The sequence below is a fragment of the Dipteris shenzhenensis genome, chromosome 20 (genome assembly GCF_047967505.1).
Source record: "Dipteris shenzhenensis isolate YYH24624 ecotype China chromosome 20, Dip_SZ_1.0, whole genome shotgun sequence".
In the NCBI taxonomy this organism is placed as follows: Eukaryota; Viridiplantae; Streptophyta; class Polypodiopsida; order Gleicheniales; family Dipteridaceae; genus Dipteris; species Dipteris shenzhenensis.
In genome coordinates this window covers 49868625-49891084 of record NC_141615.1, presented here as the reverse complement: position 1 = coordinate 49891084, position 22460 = coordinate 49868625, and the positions used below count along the sequence as shown (strand labels likewise).

Sequence of the window (22460 nt, the reverse complement as noted above, 5' to 3'; positions counted from 1 at the left end):
GGAAGAGGGTGGAGCGGGAACCACTGGTGCGGGGGGGGGGATCCTAGAGGGGGGGTGGGGGTCGGAGAATCGAGGAGGAGGGGGGAGGTGGGGGAGGGCGGGGTGAGGGATGAGGGGGAGGCTGGTTGACCTTCTCCTATCCCTTCTCCTTCCCCTTACCGGGCTGCTGATGAGTAGGGATCATCTGAGGGGGCTCTTGCTGTGGCTGGGAAGGTTTTTTGGGGCCTGCCTTGTTGCCCTTCCGTTTTCGTTTGACTTCCGTCCAGCCTTCCCTTTCGGGAGGGGATGTCGCTGACTGGAGCGGAGTATCCTGAGCTGCCTGAATGGGGGTCTTCTGAGATTCTGTACCCGTGAAGCGAGGACATGAGCGCGCCTGGTGCCCGAAGCCATGGCATCTCAGACACTGGTTGGGGCGACCAATGACCAGAATGCGCTGCGTCACCACACCTGTGTCTGTCTCTATCTCGAACTCCGAAGGGATGCTCTGTGGGTCAAGGACTGCCACTTTGACACGTGGCACCCCTTGGGCTGCCGCTGCATCAACGTAAGTGTCCTGCATAGGCCAACCAAAGTGCGCCCCTAGGTCCTTGATGATCGGGCGAAGCTCGGTTGCAAGACTTGGGAAGATAAGGGTGACTGGGTGTCGAGGAATGCGAAAGCGGGAATTGAAGTCCGCTACACTGAATCCCCTGTACCAAGGAACCATGAGGATGATCTTCCCACCCACAGAAGTAGGGGATCGCCTGACTATGTCGCTCGCAGCCTGTGCTGAGGAGAGCTTAAGCCAGAAAATGCCACGTCCCATGAGTGCAACCTCCTCAATGTGACTGTCCTCGAGGTAGAGGGTGGACTGCAACCAGTCCCTGATGTCTGCTCGTGAAGGCGAGTAGCCAATGACCCTCCCATAAACTGATGTCTGGGAGAAGTCCGTGGCGGCCTGCTTCACCAAGGAGACCTGGTGCTCTGTCAATGTAACGCGATAGGCTGGTGGAGGGGGGGGGTCCGTCTGGGCCACCGGTTCCGGGCACGTAGCCGCCATATCGCTTGACTAACTGCGAACTCCCGAGGCGGGTGAAGGGAAAAGAAGAGGGAGGGGAGAGGTAAGGTACTAAGGGTGGAGGAAGGTGGGCGGGGACTAAGGGGGTGGCGGGGGAAAGGGAGGTGAGGTGGGTCGAGGCGGGAAGGTGTGAAAAAAAAAAAAAAAGTTGGGTCGAGGCGGGAAGGTGAGGTGAGGTGAGGTGAGCGGAGTGGTGTGAGGCGAGGTGAGTGTTGTGGAGCGGGGTGCGGGGGGGGGGAGCGGTGAACGGAGCGGGCGGAGTGGAGCGGAGGGAAGGGGCGAGGTGAGCGGAGCGGAGGGGGAGACAGGTGGGCGGAGTGGAGCGGGTGGGTCGAGGCGGGTGGGCGGAGTGGGGCGGGTTGGTCGAGTCGGGTGGGCGGAGTGGAGCGGGGGGGTGGGTCGAGGCGGGTGGGCAGAGTGGAGCGGGGAGGTGAGCGGAGCGGAGGGGGAGGCGGGTGGGCGGAGTGGAGCGGGGGGGAAGCGACGGCGGAGGAGCCGAGGCTGAGAGAGGGGGAGAGTGGCGGAGAGGGGGAGCGTAGTGGAGAGGGGGATGGCTGTCTGCGCGGCAGCAGCCGACGGAGGGAGAGAGAGGGCCGCGCAGATAGCGAGGGGGGGGTAGACGGGGAGCGAAGGGGGAGGGAGCTCGCAGGAGCGTTTTTTTTCCACAACTTTCTTAGCAATCTTCACATCCATTTGATGTATTAGCCAACCGAAGCATGATGTTAGAGCAATAACTATTCTGACAATAGCCATTTTGCAGTTGGGGTAGATGTTTCCTCATGATATGTGTTATATTCTTGTGCATAATCTTTGGCAATAGTCAAGCTTTGTACTTATCTATTGTTCCATAATGATTTAACTTCATTTTGTAAACCCATTTGCATCCAATAGGTTTCTTATCCTCTGGGAGATCTAATAAAGCCTAAGTCCACTTCTTGATGAGAGCATTGTACTTGTAACAGTAGGGAGCTCCAGGGTTAGCAGTAGCTATTAAATGGACCCCTGTTAGCCTTTAAAAGGGGTTTCATTCATTATAGATACCCTAGTATTCTCTTGTACTTTTAATAAGGGTTCTATAGAGGCTTCATTGTGGGTTCGCCATGTGGCAGCCTGTTGTACGAATCACATAAGCAATGGTGTTGCTGGCAACACTTTCCAAAAATATATAAAGGGGCTTCAGCTGTACTTCATTCTCATTCAACACTAATACAAGTACACGTCTTGTGTTTGTACCTCCTAAGCATCGGTCTGAAGGCTGTACATGCAAGAAGGACAGCATCTAGCAGCCAAGCTAGCCAGACCACGTGGGAGATTCCAATTCCCATGCCCTCTTCATGTAAGAGAGACTCTATCCTATCCCCTTGCTTCCATTTCTGCCTTCTCTGCTATGTTCTGCTAACAGTCCCTAAGTTTAGTTACTGTTAGGCAGCATCAGTAGAAGGTCCTGTTTCATTTGGTATCAGAGCAGATTTTGGGCGAGATTATAGGGATTTTGACGTCCATCTGTTCTATAAATCGCAGCATCGTATCCTAAGCCCAAGGACTACCTCTTTGCAAAGATTCGTCGCTAGAAGTGCCAGGAATCCAATTCTGCCATGTGTCATCCATCTGGAGGGTCGAATTTTCAAAGTGCTCAGATTTTAGGGCTTTTTGAAAGCTCTTGATTCCTGATTCTTCCTATGTGCTGGAATCTCGAAAATGTGGAGGATTTGAAGGATTTCGACTGGCTGGACCATAATAACCATTGCGATCTGCAACCATTCAGCGCAGTTTTTTTTGTATCAGCCCTAGCGCAAACTGTAGCCTATCCATCTAGAGGGTGCTGACCAAGTATGATGGAGATCAGACCAGCATTTATTGAGATTTGTGAAGATGGTTCCTTGAACCAGCGTAGGACAACGATCTGCAAAGAGTACTAGTTATTTTCGCAATCCAGGTGTTGTCCTATTGATCCTACTTTTATTTGTCCTATTCAATCCTTTCTTTTGCATATTGACTGCCTGAACGCGCATAAATTTTCAAGCTTATTTCCCAAAAAGAAATTCACCTGCAAAATTAGAGCAGAGCCTGAAATTTGGGGCTTCTGACTGTAGTCTGCCATTTTGGAACCATTCTATGGTCTTATATCCCTCGGAGTATCCTTTCCTTCAGATTTGCATTTGATATTGGTGAAATTTGATCCATGGCTGGGAATATCTGTTTCTAATGGCTCCAAAAAGGTTTGCTTCTCGCTCTAGGCTAGGCAAGATGGCTGTTAATTTGTGGTCAGAATTGGACTATGATGAGGCTCAAGATTTGGGCCTAACAGAAGGAATTGCCAATGAGGCTGTAGCACCTAATGAAGACATTCAGGAGAGTGATCGTGGATGGCTACAGGATGTCAGATATTTATTTGTCTTGGAGTTCAATCTTTCGAAGACTTTAGAAACATCCTCGTTCTTTCTTTCTTTCTCCACGCTTCTGCACTCAATAGTTAGGACGAGAACAGTTAAAATTGAGAGAGGTTCCAGGCACCTTGCCCGTTGTTATACAAGATCGCAAATTGTTTCCTCACAACAAGAGAGGAGCACCCGCTCAATGGTCAATGCTGTAGGATAGGGGCTCTCAAGCCCATCCTCCAAAGATGTTAGATCTCAGCTTATTGTTCACCTCAATCCTACTACTCCAAGGTTGAATTCCTGAGAAGACATGCACCAAGCAAGTATAGATGTAGCCTGCTAAAGGGTTGCCCCATCCCCTTGGCCAAGCCTTGTGGCTTGAGTAAATAGTCCAAGCACAATATTAGCTAAACAAAATTAAGTGTTCTTATAAGCCAGTGGGAAATAGACAAGACCAGCTTAGCGGTGATAAATATTCCATCTAGGACCTTCTAGTGTGAGAGCCTTGGCTTGACTATCGCAGCTGGGTGGTGAAGACTTCTTGGCACTTTTGCAGTTCTCGATGCCTACGTTTGTACAGGTGTTGTAACATTGGTATCAAAACCAGTGTGAGCATCATTGGTGTTCGTTGGCTTTGAGCACCAAAGTTATTTGGGTTGTCTAGTGATAGTGGATTGCTACCAGTCTGTTGATGAACTACTTGGGCTGTCGGGGAAGAACCATTTGTAGCAATTAGTGGGGCAGGGTGGAAGCATGGTGGTAGTAGTTATTGAAGGCTTCTGCCTGAGACCAGTGACACATGCAAATAGTTTCGTGAGCTAGTGTCTGTGTTGAACAACAATGGTAGTCACCCTTGGCAGACCATCATATATGTAAGTGGATATAGTATAAGGGTGTGTGTAGATGGGTAATGCTGTCTTCTGTACCATCGAGTATCTTCACAGGTGAAATGTCAACGTAATCTTCACCTATGACGATTGTTTGGCTGTCTATTGGCACTACTATGTGTACTGCTCAACAAAGATACTTCAGATGGCAGATGTTCACTGTAAATTTTTGACGCATTGCTGCTTTGTGGGTACCCTTGGGTCTGAATATTGGCACGAGTCATTGGTGCAAGAAACAAAAAAGCTGTTGACGGATTGGCATTAACAATGCGGAGATTCTTTAGCGACTTTATCTTTTTTTGTTTTATGCATCATAGTTGCATATGGAATTGATTCGTCTAGAAGTTACCTCAATTTACATAGCTTTAAAGCTTGGAAATGTCTAAGCTGACTTGGGTACATTGTGGGCTTACTTATTTTTGCTTTTGCCAGATTTTATATGCACAATGACAGTGGAGGACATGTCTCTCAATAGCCCTGGTTTGCGGGTTCTTGTGTTTTCTTCTGATTTAGATAGTCTTCCACAAGTGAAGGCCATTGGAGATGTGATCAGGTTTCATCGAATGACAGTAAGTTCTTGAAGCTTTTCAGTGCATGTGTACATTTTTCAAGGAATATTGAAATATCTTACCCTAGGTGCAGAAGCCCACCAGCTAAAAATTCCTTTAGAACAACAAACATCTGAATTTGTACTATTGGATATATTCTAGTCTTACATAGGTATATACATTTTCAGGGAAGGCTTCTAGGCTGCTATATGGATTGTGCATTTTATTTATATAGTGGCCATTTATTTAGATGGAGTGAGGGGATGTGGCTTTTAAGTGCAGTTTTTGTGTAAGGATCGTGGTTTTTGGAGGGAAAAGGACTCGTATAAAACTTTCTACATATGATACTGATTGTGTATGGTTTAATAAGTTTCTTGCAGTCGATTGACTTCTTGTGGCAAGACGTTGAAAAAGCAAGCTCTTCCTGTGGTTAACAATGCTGAGAAGTGTATATGCAAGAGTCCCAAAAATGAGTGTTTAAGAAGATTGGAAAAGTATGATAGTAAAGCAACTAATATTAGCTAGGACAAGCATCCTCTTATGTTTTCAAAACACGAGCAATTGTGAACTAAGAAACCATAGGTATTGTTATGATTTTGATATGCTCTGTGCATGATTCCATGTTCTGTACGATATGTGTATATGGCACAAGTACAAGTATTGGTGCCGTATTAGAAAATTTTGATGGTGCGATATGTGCATTCCATTGTTTAAAAAAAATTTCCTAGCAAACAAGATGAGTTTCATTCATGTGGCCTGCCCTAGATGGTGAGCAGAAAAGGGGGTGAATTGCAAGCTGAGAGAGAGAGAAGGAGAAGGAGAAGAAGAGAGAGAGAGAGAGAGAGAGAGAGAGAGAGAAAGGAGGGGAGAAATAAGTGGAGGATTTCAACGGATGAAGAAGAAGAAGAGGAGAGAGAGAGAAAAAAGTGGAGAATTTCATGGGATAGAAACATAATAATCACATGCTCCTCCAATCAATGAATGCCAAAAAAAAAGAACATAAAAATAACTAAAAACTTGATTTTTCTCTTTGGAGGCTAAACGATTACTAAGGCCTACCCATTTGGGGGCAGGCCAAAAATCATACATATATGCTAAATATTTCATTATTATGTAGTATGTCCCCCTTATACCAACATCTGAAACACAGAAGTTAAAACCATGAGCATTGAACTTATGAACATTAATTTAGAAAATAGATCATACAACTTCAAGGTGAGAAAACAAAACACATACATGCAATGTATTATGTCATAGATGATATTACATTCTAAATCCTAATTATTGACATTTGACATCGGACATTTGAAATTTCAAATTTCAACTGTCAAAATCCAAGGTTCAAATTTCCAGTCATCCATCATCTTTGGCGCATTTGTCATGATTCAAAATGAATCATGTATGAAGGATAAGAAAACTTCATACTAAAAAGTCAAGAGAAAGGACTAAAAAATGTACCACAATTTCACATATATGATATATCCGTCACATGTCACATGTGTAATGACAAATGCAATAAGAAGTAAATAGTAGATTAAACACACAAAACAATAAAATAGTCATGCACAGCATAGTCCAAAAGACCCTAGGGCCAACCTCTAGGACTGAAAAATCAGTACTAAAGAGTCAATGTCAAATGGTCACTCCACCGCCTATGCAAAGTCCTCTAACTCTTCCCCAAAAGATCAAGGACCTTGACATTGACTCCTTTGACTATATACATAAAGCACAATAAATATATTACATAAGACGGTCCTCTAAAGGAGTATGTCGACTAGCCCCTCCAAGGTCATGTTACAGTGAGAAGTGCAGCGGAAATGAACGGAAGAGAGAGAGAGAGATAGCTTGCCTCACACACACACACACACTGAGAAGGAGAGAGAAAAAGCACAAGAGAACTGCAAGTGATCTTTGGAGGAAACCTGCTACAACTGGGGGAAAACCACGGAAACAATGGATTGGTCAAGAGCTCGGAACACACAGCTCAATAGCCAGGTGAATAGGGAGCACGAGGGAGTGGAAGGACTGCTCGACTACCCTGCTCCTCAGGTGATGCTGTGGGCTGGCTCTGCACCTCCGCCAGGTTTCACAAGATGCACTGTTGGAAGGACTGCTCCAGCTCCAGAAGATGTAAAATGAGGGGAGAGGGGAGGCACATATATAGCCCCGACCCCCCCCTAGTCGGCCAGCATAGGGGGCACCGACCAGCAAGCTCATGAGGGCCAACCCTCAGCCCTAGGGGCCGACCCCTACAGCCCTCTATATGAGGCTGCACAAGGCCCCAAAGAAAGGGCTTCTAGCGTCGTGTCCCTCGAGTGAAATTGTTGATGCTTGATTCCACTCACCCCTCAGGTTACCCGGTGTCTGGTGCTCGGCAATCGATGCATGCACAGTGCTTGGTCAGAAGATGCCCTCTCTTGCACTCCTCGTTGACTGGTCACAGATGTTCCTAACCAGTGCTTGGTTGTAGAACAACATCGTGTACTAACGGGGTTTGTGTTGTGTGGGTGAAAACCGTATGATGATTGGTGGAATGAATAACATAACAAGTATGCAAGTAATAACTGAATTGCAAAGTACTTGTATTAATCGGAAAGGCCTCGGCCAGTACAAACAGCCGGGGGCTGCACAGACTCTCGCCTCGACTCAAGGCAGACCACTCGCTCACTCAACAGTGTTCTAGACTCATTCGGAGTTGCCTCTCATACAAGGCAATTGCGAGCCAAAAAGCCTATCTCACTTTTACATCAAGACTCTTTTTGGACTGGTTCCTGTCTACCAGGCGGTTCTAGCAACTGACCTGCTAAATCCCTACCCAGGAACCTTTCTAGACCGCTAACTCTAATTGGGCCGCTCTGGTGGCGACCTGCTGCCTGTCCTTGTCGACCTAAGATCCACTGCTTGGCACTCGGCTGCTTGCAATTAGGGGTGGATCCGCCATTGATACTGACAGGTACTTCATCGGGGTGGATCCGCCATTCCTCCTTCCATTGCTCACATCCGGATCTGTGATGCCTAGGTGCACGTACTTATACTTGTACCACTTCTGCTGCACCTATTGTTAGAAAACTGAAATCCCACCAGAGAGTATCCTGCAGCAGACTGATAGATTAGCCCAGGAATTACACGCGAAAGTGTTTCACTATGGAATCAAGCTTCATCAAGTGTCTGTACTTCACAACATTCATGTGCATGTGCAGACTAGCAAATAGACTGTGCTCAGAGACAAATATGGAAGCAACACTTTAATATTCTGTTTGTCCACAAGCTGGACAAGATACAATACCAAAAGGTTCTCCTACTATATGCCTGGCACCTCTAGATTTGTGAGCCTGCGTGCTCCCTTAAGCGTATGTAGACTCGCTAAAGGATCTCTTCACCTTGCCTAGGTGGGCTGCCACTCAAGCTCAGTCTGCAGCTCCTTCAGGGTCACCTTCACCTCCTGTGTAAGGCCCAAGGCTCCCCTACTGGCCGACTTGCAGCCTCAGAAACTGACCTAGTAGGTGGGTACATCGACCCCCTATTGGCGACTTTCCTCTGCCACCATCCCCCCTCACCCTCGACTTCTGGGGGTCCACAAAATAAGGCACTTTGGCCCTTATTTCTAGGCGTGTCAACCAGCTCCCCTGACCTGTTCCATTCTTGGCCTGGTTGGCTGGCTCCATCCAGCCCAACCAGCCATCTCTTTGGCCAACCCTGTTGCTGCTTGTCCCTGCCATGATTCAGGCCCTTTGTAGGCCCCAGGCCCCGTAAGCTCTGCCGAACAGGCGCCTGCTGTCCCTGCCTTGTGTCGCCATCTCTAGCGCGTCCTGGCCCATGCTCCAGGCCTAAGTGCAGCTCTGACATGCTGCCACATACTGCACATTTGCTGATGCCATAATTGCAATGAGGTGATGCCCATGTGGCAGCCTCCTCTCTCGCTCATTGTCTGAATGGTGCCCGCATAGCAGCCAGGATGCTGCCCATGTGGCACTCCCTCAAACACTAGGTTCATCCTCCCAATGCTCTCCTCATAATGCCCAAATATCCTACATATCCGACACTAGTCCTGCCTGTTTGCTATCTGAAAAAGAGAGCCATCCACACGCGGAGCATGGTGTGGTCATCTGAAATCTTAGGGGAAGAGACAAGGACCCTAAAAATAGGCATCCCATCGGATCTGATCGCCTCTGCCAGTGAAGATGGCAAACTAGGGAGGGGGGTCTCAATGACTGAGCTGGTGGAGATGTGAGGCCTACGGGGTTTGGTGATGTGCGAGGTTGCTATGGTGGCATAAAGCCTATGATGTAGCGTTGGCAGTCGTTGATATGTGTGGTCCATTATGGTCTCTTGGCTATGGCCTTGAGATGGATAAGTGCCACTGTCACTCATCGGCTGTGTCTCCAATGTGTTGAGCATGGAGGGAAGGTCCCTAGCCTCGACCCACTGGTGAGTCTTGCGAGAGAGTGTAGTCATTATCGCAAGCATATATGGTCCTTGTCACGGGCATCTACATGCCATGCTAGCTGGTGCCAGCACAAACAACCAGGTCAATTGCCATGCAAGCATCCGTACATCCAGTCAACGCCACATCATCGCAGGTTAAAAAACACAGAGCTGACTTTTTGGTCAAAAGTCAACACGTTGACTTTTTTGACCAACTTGGTCAACGGTCGGCGTTGACCAAGTCGACCAGGCTGACCTATCAGCCTATAAAAGGGCAGCCTTTGGACCTCATTCTTTATCCACTCCCTAGGCCTTCAAGCCTTCAGAGCAGCAGAGCCGATGCCTCCTCGCAGCAGACTAGTAGGGTAGCCTCAGCTTCTTCAGGGATCTAGTGAGGATTCACCTCCTCTAGGTAGTCTAGTCTTCTAGTTTTGCAGTGAGGGTTCCAGCCCCTTTGTACAGTTGTATTTAGCCCTTTGGGCATTCATTGTTCAATTGTATCTATTTCCTCTTCTGAGGTCCACTACATTCTCTCCTTCTGATTCTCTCACTCACATCCACAGCATCACTTTGTGTATTGAATGTCTTCAGTTTTCTTTCCTGAGATAGGGAGGGTCAGTTTAGGGGCAGCTCTATTGCTTTATGGTCCAGACAAGATCCGGCAAGGACACCATGAGCACTAGTGAGCAGTCCAACACTGGGGGGGTGAGGGTTTAGTGCCTCAACCGCCACCACCCCCACCCCCACCACAGAATCTTGCAGACACTTCCATGTCTGCCATGACAGCCATGTTGCATGCTATTATGTAGATGCAACAACAACAGTCTGAGGCTCTCTTCACCTGCATGACCTAGCTTTAGGAGATGCGGGAGGATTGTGAGCAGGCCGCCAGAGAGCGTGAAAGGCTAGCTCCCGAGAGGGCAGCTTGGGAAGCAAAAGACGAACGTGACCGAGAGGCTCGGGAAGCCAAGGAACTCCGGGACCATGAGGCTTAGGAGGCCAAGGAGCTCTGAGAACGTACTGCTCGAGAAGAGAAGGAAGAACGGGATCGGTAGCTTCTCATTTCTCTACTCCGACCAGAGGGGGGAGAAAAGGAGAGACTTCCACCTCCAGCCAAGCCTTCCTTTCTGGGGAAGCTCCACTTCACACAGTACGATGGTAAGTAGGAACCCTTAGTGTTGACTTCGTGGCTCAATTAGGTCGAAAGTTATTTTTTAGCGATGCCTATGAAGGAGGACAAGCGGTGCATCCTAGCATCCATGCACCTCACCGGCGCAGCGGTCACCTGGTGTCGTAAGTGGCAAAAGGACCACTATGATGTAGACGAGGAGACACCTCTTTACAACTGGACGGAATTCGTGAAAGATCTTAGATCACGATTCTTGCCACCGCAGTTCCTGGACAAGCTCTAGAGTCAGTTCTACGAGCTACACCAGGGAGACACCGAGACAGTCAATCATTATGCCAATAAGTTCAATCAAGTGTTTATATAGTTGCAGTTGGAGGACAGTCAGAAGCTGAGCAAATTTCTCCGTGGGCTGCGTACAGACATACCACAGACATCCAGTGGTATGTCAGTAAGTTTCACGCCACGGGATTATGAGTGTCCATATGAGCTTTCTCATAATTTTGAGCTCATGCACAAGGGTCAAGGATCCAAGCAGGTCAACAGTAAGAAGTCCTAGGATTCCACACCAGGTGATGGTGGGAATGGGCAGCAAAAGAAGAGTTGGATGGCGGGGGACAGCAACAGCTATGGCGGGTACTTGCATACAGCAACATGAGCACTCTATGCCAAGGAAAACCTATGCTTCCATTGTCATGTGCCGGGCCATAATAAGAAAGATTGCCCGCATTACTAGAAGCTTCTAACAGCAAGAGCCACGTCAAGTGGTCCAACAACAGCTTCAACAACCTCGGTAGTCATTGAGGATCTTGATGAATAGCAGACTACAGGGACAACCTCAGTAGTCATCCAGGAGCTTGAAGCTCAACAGAAGGGGCAGCCTTGTCAGTTTCCCAATATGTTTCAGTTTTATGGACAGGTTGGTGGTCAAAACCAATGACCTTGAATGGTGCATTTCTAGGGCAGCAGATAGAGAGCAACATGCAGGTAGCTTCAACCACTCGTAAGATCTCAGGGTGGGTACACAGTCGGCCACTCAGGGTCGCACCTACTTAGGCAGCGAACGTCATCTTGGGAGCACAATGGTGGCACCAGAAATTCGAAGTCTGACAAGATTATCAGCACCAATGCTTGGATGTCAAAATCCCAGGCCATGGGTCCAAGTTCATCTATTGGAGTAAGGGTGTTCCACCTCGACCTTTGATATCAGTCATTCAAGGGGTTTGAGACTGGCGCCAGCGAGACATAGTATTACAACGCGACACAGTATTACAGCAGGATATAATGTTACAGCAGTATATAGTATTACAGCTGGCAATAGGGTTACACCATGACGGGGATGCCTCTCTCAAACCCAATCTTCCTCCATCCCTCTCACCTATATGCACCGAGGAAAACCACAGGGAGCCTCATCCTAGAATATTAACCCACAGCAAATACCCGTACCAGAAGTTAGCACCAAATCTAGGCATTCAATACCCTACAAATCAGGATTCATGAGTTTAGCAACCATTTTGGGATTCATGAACCAGGCATTCGGATTAGGATTTATCATCCAGTTATACCACAGATAGTCACCTTTGTTAGCACGAGGGAAGCCCCTTTCGTACCCTAGTTCGAGTTTTAGTAGAAGGGGATGTCACGGGCATCCACACGCCCGTGGCCATGCTAGCTAGTGCCAGCGCAGACAACTAGGTTAACTGCCACACAAGCATTCGTACAGCCATGCAGGAAGCCCTATGTAGACAGCAATCAGCATACAGTCAACAAACAGCCAACGCCACATCATCGTAGGTTAAAAAACAAAGAGTTGACTTTTAAGTCAAAAGGCAGCATGTTGACTTTTCGGTCAACGTCGACTTTTTTGACGACTTGGTCAACGGCGTTGACCAAGTCGGCCAGGCTGACCTATCAACCTATAAAAGGGCAGCCTTTGGCTCTCATTCTTCATCCACTCCTCAGGCCTTCAAGCCTTCAGAGCAGATGAGCCTAGGCCTCCCCGCAGCAGACCAGCAGGGTAGCCTCAGCCTCTTCAGGGATGTAGTGAGGATTCACCTCCTCTAGGTAGTCTAGTCTTCTAGTTTTGCAGTGAGGGTTTCAGCCCCTTCATACAGTTGTATTCAGCCTTTGGGCATTCATTATTCAGTTGTATCTATTTCCTCTTCGGAGGTCCACTACCTTTTGATTTTGTCACTCACATCCACAGCATCACTTTGTGTATTGAGTGCATCATCTTGCAGTTGCAGTTAGTATTGAGCACGAGAGAGAGTGAGGATAGTCTATTCCCGCTACAGTCCTATCGCAATCCTTTGCCTCCCTTAGGCCAAGAATATGCTTACATGGTGGAAGGAGCACCCTCCACGTAAAAGATGTGCCATGTCACAATCCAATTATTAGGTGAGATGATTAGTGCCACATAGGAGTGACACTCTTCTGTATAAAACAAGGGTCACTCTCAAGCTTTCTCATCAAGCCATAGCCTTAATGAGCCTATCCCATCATCCTTGTCAAACCTCTTTTGCCATTTCCTCTTTTTCCCCTCCACCTCCACCTCCACCTCCACCTCCACTTACTCCCTCTTGGCCACCTCCATCCTCCTTGCTATCCTCTTATAAATTGTGTCCATCCCTCTTGGAGTCACTCCCTCAGGCTCTACATCTTAAATCCCTCTTCTTTCCTTAGATCTAGTGATTGGCCCGATGCCCAGTGCATTTGAGTGAATGGATTTGCAGATATAACCAAAGTGACATAGCTTGTATCCTCCATGGCATTGCTTTTTAGATTTGTAGATATGGCGTGACCTGCGATGACCCTTTTTTTGACTTGGGAGTATATGCCGTTGCCTTTTGACATGATGGAGATGTTGTGAATATGGGTTGAAGTGCTAGGGTATAGGGAGAAAGGAACATTTATTAAAAGTCTTTAGAAGACCAAATGGTCTATGAGACTAGAAATAATGGATACAAGGAGCTGAGGGTGGAGCCACTAAACAGGCATCAACACCCATGTCGAATACAAATAAAAACAAAAAAGTATTTGGACTTGAGAGTGGGCTTTAGAGGGGGCTATCTAGCTCTGTGATACAGGTGCCCATGCAGGGAAGCAGACCCAAGTGGCAATATCAGTCAGATTATTGTTCTAGTATCTTTTGAAGGAGTCATGTACCAGTACCAATAGTTGGATTGTTGTACCAGATCACCCAGTGTACCATTACCAGACCAGAGGAGTGTACCTAGCACATGTGGCCTGGGAGCAACAGCTCCAGCCTTCCAATGATCGTACGGAGGGAGTTCATGCCAATAGGGGGATTCTTTGACAATACCTGTGGCGATGGAGTATCACACGATGGATTCCTCCAGTTGTTCCAGCGGCACACCCAGCTCCTTGGTGTCTTTGTTCCATCCAGGAGCTGAGAGGGGGTGCTAGAGGTCAACATCTCCTGATGTCACCCAGCGAGAGAGGGCCTTGCTTGTGGGTGTGCCCGCCCAGTGAGGGCATGTGTTGTGGGTGTGCCCGCCCCCCGTGAGGATATATATTCGCCCCTTGTTGGCTCGTACTCATGCCATAGTGGCTGGCTATGGAGGTGCCCTTTTGTATGCTAGTGGAGGTGGGTAGGCAACCTCCTATGTGGCACATGCTTGGGTCGGCTCCCAGATCTGCAGTAGGGCTGACTGCCAGTCCTGTTTATAGGGCAGGAGGGGTCAGCCATAGGCCCTTGCTAGTTGGCTGGAGGCCAGAGGGGACAGCCCTTTCTATAGGGCCCAGTCAGCCCCTTTTGTAGAGCTGTAGGGGTTGGCCCCTATGGCTGTGGGTTGGCCCTGCCTCATGGTGGCCGACTAGGTGGATGGGGGGCTATATATAGCCCCCCCCCACTTGTGTTTTCGTCATCTCAGTCTGGTGCTTGGTGGAGCAGCATAGCCAGCCCAATGTGGCATTCTGGAGCAGGGTTGTGGAGCAGTCCATCCACTCCTTGTGCCTCGATTTGGTGAGGTTGTTGAGCTGCCCAGTGGAGCTCTCGAGCAGCCTGTTTGTGCAAAGGTTTTCCCCAGTTGTAGTGAGGCTTTTCCCAGAGGTCACTTGCAGTTCTCTTGTTTCTTTCTCTCCTTCTCAGTGTGGTATGTGTGAGTTGTGCTCTCCACATGTACTTGGAGCTCTGGTTCTGAGCAGTACTTGATCACTCGTTTTTTCCTACTATATATTTTTGTACTAGCTTTTTGCATTCTTAGCACTTAGCACTCAGTGAGGGCCTTAGTGAACCCTTTGCTTCAGCCCACAGTGGCTTGTATGGGTTACATATATCTTGTATCTTGTCTCATAGACCCACGAGGTCTCCTAAAGATGTTAATACACCTCTCTCTCTCTCTCTCCTGATCATTTCCGCTGCACTTTTCACAGGTAGTGCAATCATAGCCTAGGATACTAGACAGAAACACAATTGAAAGCTGAAGTAGAAAAAGAATTTTGGTGGCCTTTTAGATGGCGTTGGTGCAATTATAGTCTATAGGATAATAGCCAGAAACGTAATTGAAGGCTGAAGGAGCTGTAATAGACTTCTATTAAGTATGAAAGAAACAGCCGAGAGAAGTGTTGGAATTAGGGTGAACTTTTGTAGGGGTTGAAGAGGAGGTGGAAAGCTTTGGACACATGGCCACCTCCCATGCAAACCACTACGTGGATTAGAGCTGGTATGGTAGCTCTTCAACGTTCTGCTTGAGCTGGATCCTATGAGGGTCGCTTGTGGAGGTTGTGGCAAGCTCTTCATCATAAGCCAGCTCTTGATTGGATGGTCATTGCTGGAGCGTTCTCTGGGCTGAAGGTGGTCACTCCTACATGGCAGTTCACAGTTCTCTTTATATGTTTTCTTCTGATAGCCTCGCAGTGTTGATGGAGAGCTTGTGTAGCTCTCGTCTTTGCCTTTTTCGTACTGCTGTGGTAGCTCTCTTATATGAGCCTGTGTGGTGTCTTCTGCTAGCTTATGTGTCGAGCTGATTAGTGTCAGGTTGTAGAAGCCTTTGTGGCTTAGAGATTTGACGCTTTTAAGTGGCCAAAAGCCTGGTTGGGCGGAGCAACATGTCAGTGTGCGTTTTACTTCATATATAGAGTCTTTTTGGTGTAAAATATAGTTTCGGGTTTCTATATTTCATGCATGATTTTATGTGAGCATCTGTTCCATTTTATGAGTTGAAAGCAAACATAGCAATCTGAATTCCAACAAGAAGAAACTCAAGTCATAAATGAGAATCCGGTGGTAAAATACCACTCGGAAAGTCTGAACAGAGTTGTTTGGAGAATTTTGAGATCTCCTTTCGACAAATGTATGTGACTTTTTCTTCCACAACAGGATTAGATCTTTAAAATGCGTAGGTTCTGCACAGGTGCGAGTCACTTTACTGAAATGGGTCAACCGGCAATGCAGGTTAAAATTCACAATGCTGCTCCACAAGCAATTGCCAAGATTAAACATGGAGCATCTTTCGTTTTATTTCATGGCACAGATGGTCTTGGACATACTCCCTACCAAATGTCATCTAGAAACTATACAATGGATGAGCATGATTGTCAAGTCCTTGATTTGATTCGGATGTGGGCTAAAAGTCAACCTATAAGATCAGGTATCTAAGCGAGACCTCTTTCTGGTGTGCTTTATTATTTTCTTCTTATAAGAGGGGTGAATTTTCCAGTGGCAGTCTTGAAATCTGAGTTCTACAGATCAAAAATTTGGATGTAGGGCAGGATATACTTCTGCTACATAAAATGTGTAAAGAGCATTAAATTTGTTAGTGCTAGTAGTTAGACAAAACTATCTTCATGGTTGGCAAGATAACTTAAAGACACATTATTTATGCATCATTATAGTGGAATTCTGCAAAGAATAATGTAGAACTGGGTTCATCTATCTGATTTTCAACAGGTACTTAAAGAGAGGCATTCTTATTTGCTGTATCTGTTATTTTTACTTTGTTATTAGTTTGGACTACACAGATGGGGTGGCGTATTTCTTGCACTTTAAAGGAATCGAAACCAAGAACAAAAAAAGAAATTTGCAGCCTCAGCCTCATTTTCTTAATTGTTTTTCTTCCTTTCCAATAGGTTGTACAAAAGATATTGGTGATGTATTTAAGGGCATTTTACAAGTCAATTGTTAAGAACATCTTATTGTCTTTCAGATTATAGAACCCTGAGACAAGGTAAAGATGAAATATATGATAAAAATAATTGGGATCCTAGGAAGGTAGTTTACAATGTTTCAAAATAGGGTCTTTCACAGTTGTACACCATAATCTCCCCGACAAGGATTTGCTCTAACGTCGTAATAGCTATTTTGGGGAATTCTGAAGGGAAGAAGTTTTTAATATCCTGGGGCCTTGCTCTTTGGAGAGTTGTATCATTGTTCAAGATCTGTGTTGACATTCGTCGTTGGTCACTTTTGGGCAGGCTTACCTTGGTGTACAGCAAATAAGCTTGCTTTTTATGCACATGAATTGTAACTTGGATTGCTCTAGTGGGGTACAGGTTTCTTCTACATACTTGAAGATAGCACACATTGCAGAATTGCCTTGGAGGATCATTTAAGAGGCTGTCTACAGTGAAGAATTTGGACAAGTTATAGCTCTTGCAAGCAACAAAGTGTTTCTCTGCAGACCTCATGAGAAAAAACCACACGCATTGATATGGATTCTTCATAGAAAAATGCAGCGATACGGATCATTGAGGCTTCGATAGAGTGAAAGGAAATAAAAACTACAGACCCAACTCCTGGTTTTATGAAAGTCCTGCTGTTGTTTACCTCTATAATGGAGAAAATAGCCCCAGTCCATGGCTGCGAACATGTGAAGGCGTTAGTAATTTATGAAAACCAAGAAAGAATTAAAGAATAAAATAGGGGAGAAAACGTGCCTGATCAATTAAATAAATAAATAACAAGAGAGTACATGCTGCGCTCGATAGCACTGCCCTCATGAGTTGATTTGAGAGAGAGAGAGAGAGAGAGAGAGAGAGAGAGAGAGAGAGAGAGATGTATTAATGTCCGTGGAAGGCCTCGCGGGCCTATGGGACAAAGTGCGCAGAAAGGAAAAACTCATACAAGCCTCAAGGGGCTGGAGCAAAGGGCGCGCTAGGGCCCTTGCTGAGTACTAATCTATGCTAGCAAAATCATAATCAGTCAAGTGTCAATTGAATCAAGTCAATCTATCAAGTACAAACTAAGTCAAGTCAATCTTAGAACTGGGACTCAGAAACCGAAGCCCAGCACAGAGATGGCTCTCTGGTGAGCTGTGAAGATATCTCGTATCTATGTCTGTCGGGATGTCTCACGTTGTGGCGGGGGACGTGGTCTCCTCAATCTATGAACTCTCTGGGCTGTCCAAAGTGACCCCTCGTCTTTGTCAGTCCCCCCGTGAGAGAGAGAGAGAAAGAAAAAGAAAGATATATTAACGTCCACAGAAGGCCTCGCGGGCCTATGGGACAAAGTGACACCAAAGAGAAAAACTCATACAAGCCACAAGGGGCTGAGGCAAAGGGCGCGCTAAGACCCTTTGCTGAGTACTGTGCTGAAATAAAAAGAGCTCACTAGTGCAAAAATAAATAAATATATCATATCATATCATGTGCTATCTGCAATCGGGAGCAGGCTGAGAAATGGAACTGGATTGGAAACTCAAAAACCGAAACCGGGCACTGTGGTGGCTCATCTCTGAGCGGTGAAAATGTCTCGAATCTGAGTCTGTCTGGCTGTCTCATACTGTGGCATCGGAGGGGGGCGTGGTCTCCTCGATCTCTGAACCCGCTGAGCTATGTTGAGAGTGACCCCTCGTCTCGGGCGGTCCCCTCTAAGGAAAGCTGTGATAGGGAGAACCTCAATTGAGTGTGCTCTGGGCGGTCTCCGTGTCGTGGGTGGCCTTTGCAGTCCTCTCTCGGTAATCCAGGCTGCTTGCATAGCAGCTAGCTCCTCCTCCACCCCACTGTGTCCTGGAGCTGACTCGAATGCATAAAAATCTGTGACGTGCCGTTGTCTGTGGTCAGCCTCTGCATCCTGTGGTGTGATGGCCTCCTACTGCTCTCTGATCTGTCGTAGCAAGGTCTCCCTGTGTCGGCGCATCTCAAGCAGGTAGAGCCCAATGCAAACCTGGTCATGAAAATGGATCAAGCGTGATAGTGGGCTAAAGCCACTCCCATCCTGATAGAGGCAGTGGTATCGTCCTCGGATCTCGTAGTAGGTTGGGCAGGTGCAAAGAAAGTGTTCCTCTGTCTCAACCACTCCCAGTGTGCATAGCGTGCAGGTCCGCTGCTCTCTAGGTATACGTGCTGCTCTCCTTGTCTCAATCCTTAGCTGATGGGATGAGACCCGCATCTGCCCAATGGCGATCCTCAGCGCATGTGAGATATAGGGGTCTGACGATGAATCCATCCTTTGAGACATTCAGGAAATTGTCACGGTAGAATTGTGTCTTGGTGGGGAGCTCCTGATCTCCCCCCCAAGCTCGAGACGTATGGAGCTGGAGAAGATCTAACCGTATGATACGGTTAATCTCATCTCACGGGATCGACTCAGGGGGTGCATCCAAACTATACTGAAAGTGGGGTAGCCTGTCCATTTGAATCTCGTGTCTGGCAAACGATGTGGATATACGTGCATACCATGTGTTTGCCCCACCCTCAGCTAGTCGTTTGGATGACTCTAGAGCCAGTCTCGGCAGTCTCCAATGGGTAAGTCCCAGACTCTATGGATGAAAGTCACTGTCTGAAAGATGGCATCAATCTGTAGTGGTGTCATGGCGAACTCTGCCTGTATTATCTCATGCGGGATTGAGGGCTTGCTCCGAATCATCCTAGATCCCATGGTCACCTGTAGTCGCTCAAATGTCTTCCGCATTGCTATCCGTAGATCACATCCCCAAAAAGGTGCTGCATACATGGCAGTCGGTTGCACTAGCGTATCGAAAAGCCAACACTTCGTCGGTGGATCCTGGAAGTGTGCCTGGAAACACTGCCTCTCCAATCGGGCCAGAGCACCCCGTCCCCGTGTGAGTTGTGCTTGGGCTGCATGTGTCATAGTGAAAAGGGGTGCTGTGAAGACTGCTCCCAAATATGTGTATGATTGCACTATCTCCACTGGCTTGGTTCAATAAGTGAAATTGAGTCGTCGGATTATTGCATACGAGGTGTTGAAGACCATAACCTTGCTCTTCCCAAGGTTGATTGTTAGGTCTCTCTTTCTACATAACACATGTAGGGCCTCCAAGTGTATTTGTAGCCCCTCCACTGAGGATGAGATGAGGACTATGTCATCAGCATATAGCAATATCTGTATCATGAGATCAGCCAGTGGTGATCCTTCGCCCCCTAGGCAGTCTATGAAAGAGGTGATCTCATCAATGTATAGCCCGAAGAGAGTCGGTGAGAGGGGACATCCCTGCTTCACTCCAATCGTATTCTCGACCCAATCTGATAGGCCTCCTGGGAGACGAACTCGGCCTCTGACTGACTCATATAGGCTCATCACCCCCCATATCAATGTCTCTGGACTCTGTAGCTCCTGTAACCTCCTGATCATGCGGGATCGTGGGACAGTGTGAATTCTACAAAGCATTGTGGACTTTTTGGTGTGTAGACCTCGCCTCCTTAATGATAGCCCTCAAAGTGAAGATGTGATCTAGGGTAGAGTGTTGTCTCCAAAATCCTGCTTGTCCTAGTGCTCGTTTCCCCTGAGCCTCTGTATGACTGTTGAGTTCCCTCTCTAGAACTGATCCATAAATCTTGGCCAGAGTGTGGCCAATCATAAGGGTCCGATAGTTCCCCGTCTCCATAGGGTCCCTAGCTTTGTGTATCGGTACAATAGTGGTGGTACTCCAAGAAGGTGGAAATTTGTGACAAACAGCCCGGTTGAGCATGTGTGCTAGGACCTCCCGTCCATGTGCAAAGTGCTCAGTCCGGAGGCCCTTGTGGTCTTGCGCTCTCTGATTGTGTAGACGGCGAAGTGCAGCCTGTACATTTTGTGTGGTGAACAGATGACAAGTGGTGGGCCTAGGCGTGGACATATCCGGCGGTGTCTGTAGACTGCATCTGGGCATCATAGAGGGAGCATGCATGCGTGTGCCACACATCTGGGTTAGAAATGGGGATAGGTGGCTTCCCCTCTGATAGAAATCCCCATCCAGTGGTCGGGTCTCCTCCTTGGAACGATCTGACAATCTCATCCATCCTATGTGTGAGGAAAGCTTGTCTCTTATGACGTGTTAGTTGTCGATAAATCCTCTACACTTGAGGTAGCGTCAGATGACTCAAAGTCTGCTGCTGTGTGAAGTGGGCTCCCCCTCTCTGTACTCGTCATTGAACCAAGGGTTCTAAGGCATCTTCCCATCTCTGGCCCGCTTGGATCAGGTCGTGGGAAAAGATCTGATAGTAGCGTCCTGTACCACTGAGACAAGGGTGTCGGAGGCGCTAGTAAGGTCTATGTCATCCCCAAGTATAGCCGGGATCTCCCTGGCTAGATGGCTCATGTATACTGGGTCAAGAGCACGGTCAAAGTGGATCTGAGTGCGTGGGGGCGTGGGGGGAGCTCTCCCTGTGGTTGGCATGGTGGTGGCGATATGGAAGGTCAAGTATGAGTGATCAACTCCGGGGGGGGGGGGGGGGGGTAATGGTGAAGTCGTGTATCCGTGAGATAAAGTCTAGTGGGCCTAGTAGATAGTCCACTGTACTAGATCCACCACCATGTGGGAAGCAAGTGAGTCTTCCAAAAGATGGCCATCTGTGAAGGCCATTAAAGATGATCAGGTCGTGGATTGCCCCCAGCTCAAGCAGATGTCGTCCATACCCTATCACCTGTGGGGTATCTGCAGAATGCCTTACTATCCCAAGCTCAGCTGCATCTAGTTCCGGGACCATGTGTCGGTCTTTGTCATCATCTGAGAAGTTAAGTAGGCCCACCTGTCTATTTCCTGTCCGTGCATTGAAGTCCCCAAGTAGGAGAGTGTCTCCTTGTCTGGAAAACTCCGTGATGTCATCATGGATCGTCTCATATGGACTATGTCCATCTGTAGTGATCTCTCGTGCATAGGATGACGTGTGTGGAGGAAAGTAGCATACTGCAATGAAGATAGGCCGAGCATCTGGGAGCTGAACTCGTATCCACATGTGTCGTGCATGCTCCTCTCTCCGAACTACCGATATGAGTGGTCTCAGTTGTGATCTGAAAAGGACAGCCACTCCACCGGAGCCACGAAATCTGCTATCTCTTCTCAACTCTCTTCTGTGAGCTGATTCCCATGTGTATCCAGTTACTGTGGGCAGTCCTCGCTCTGGACTCTCGTGTGTTTCGGTGTAGAAAATCATATCTCTATCATTATATGTCTCTAGGAAGCCCCCTGGGTCAGACCATAATGTGCCATTACAATTCCATACAGCTATTTTCAGTCCGGTATGTGCACACATCCTATGAGCTTGACACCGTCACAATTCTCCCTCTTCCTTCTCTTCCTTCTCTTCTTTATCCTCCTTATCTCCTCTTTCTCGAATAATCACCCTACCATCCCTATATACAGCCCATTTCCCTGCTTCCCTTGCTGCTATTACTTTGATCATACCTTCCCTGCGATGTTCCTGTTGTAAGAGTGTGAGGTCGTCATCCAGGTAGATCCTTGTTCGCTTCAAAGTTGCCCTCGTGCTCATGAGGGTCTTCTTGTCCATGGCTGTCCAGAATTTCAACACTAGTGGCTTTGAGGGTGCCTCAGGTTTACCCACCCTCCAGGCTGTCTCACAAGTGAGATTGACTCCCATTTTGGTGAATAGTATTTTGGCATCTCCCATCGGAGTGTCTCACATCGGAAGCCCCCTCACTAAGACATTTAATGCTTCAAAGGCTGGTCCTCCTTTTTTCCTCCTCAAGTGCTTCGGAGATAATTTCTTTTTTGGGGGCTGTTGTGCCCTTTTTGACCACATCCTTTCATTCCAACATCTTAGCTTCCCCTTTGCTGATTTGTTGTTTAAGCTCAGCATGTGTGCCTTGCATTGTTTCCTGCATGGTGGCAATGTCCTTCC

General features: G+C 47.5%; 1 protein-coding gene across 4 annotated transcripts in view; it reads left to right on the top strand.

Moving 5' to 3' along the window:
- LOC147889792 (protection of telomeres protein 1a-like) overlaps positions 1-22460 on the top strand; it is a 125668-nt gene that overhangs the window by 11561 nt on the left and 91647 nt on the right. For all 4 annotated transcript variants that reach the window (XR_015542910.1, XR_015542911.1, XM_087391643.1 and 1 more), the window contains exons 2-3: positions 4755-4891; positions 15838-16033. Coding sequence is in view for 2 of the 4 variants with exons in the window: in XM_087391643.1 (XP_087247769.1) it covers positions 4755-4891; positions 15838-16033 (333 nt within the window). In the remaining 2 variants the exon portion in view is untranslated. The remainder of the gene's footprint in view (positions 1-4754; positions 4892-15837; positions 16034-22460) is intronic.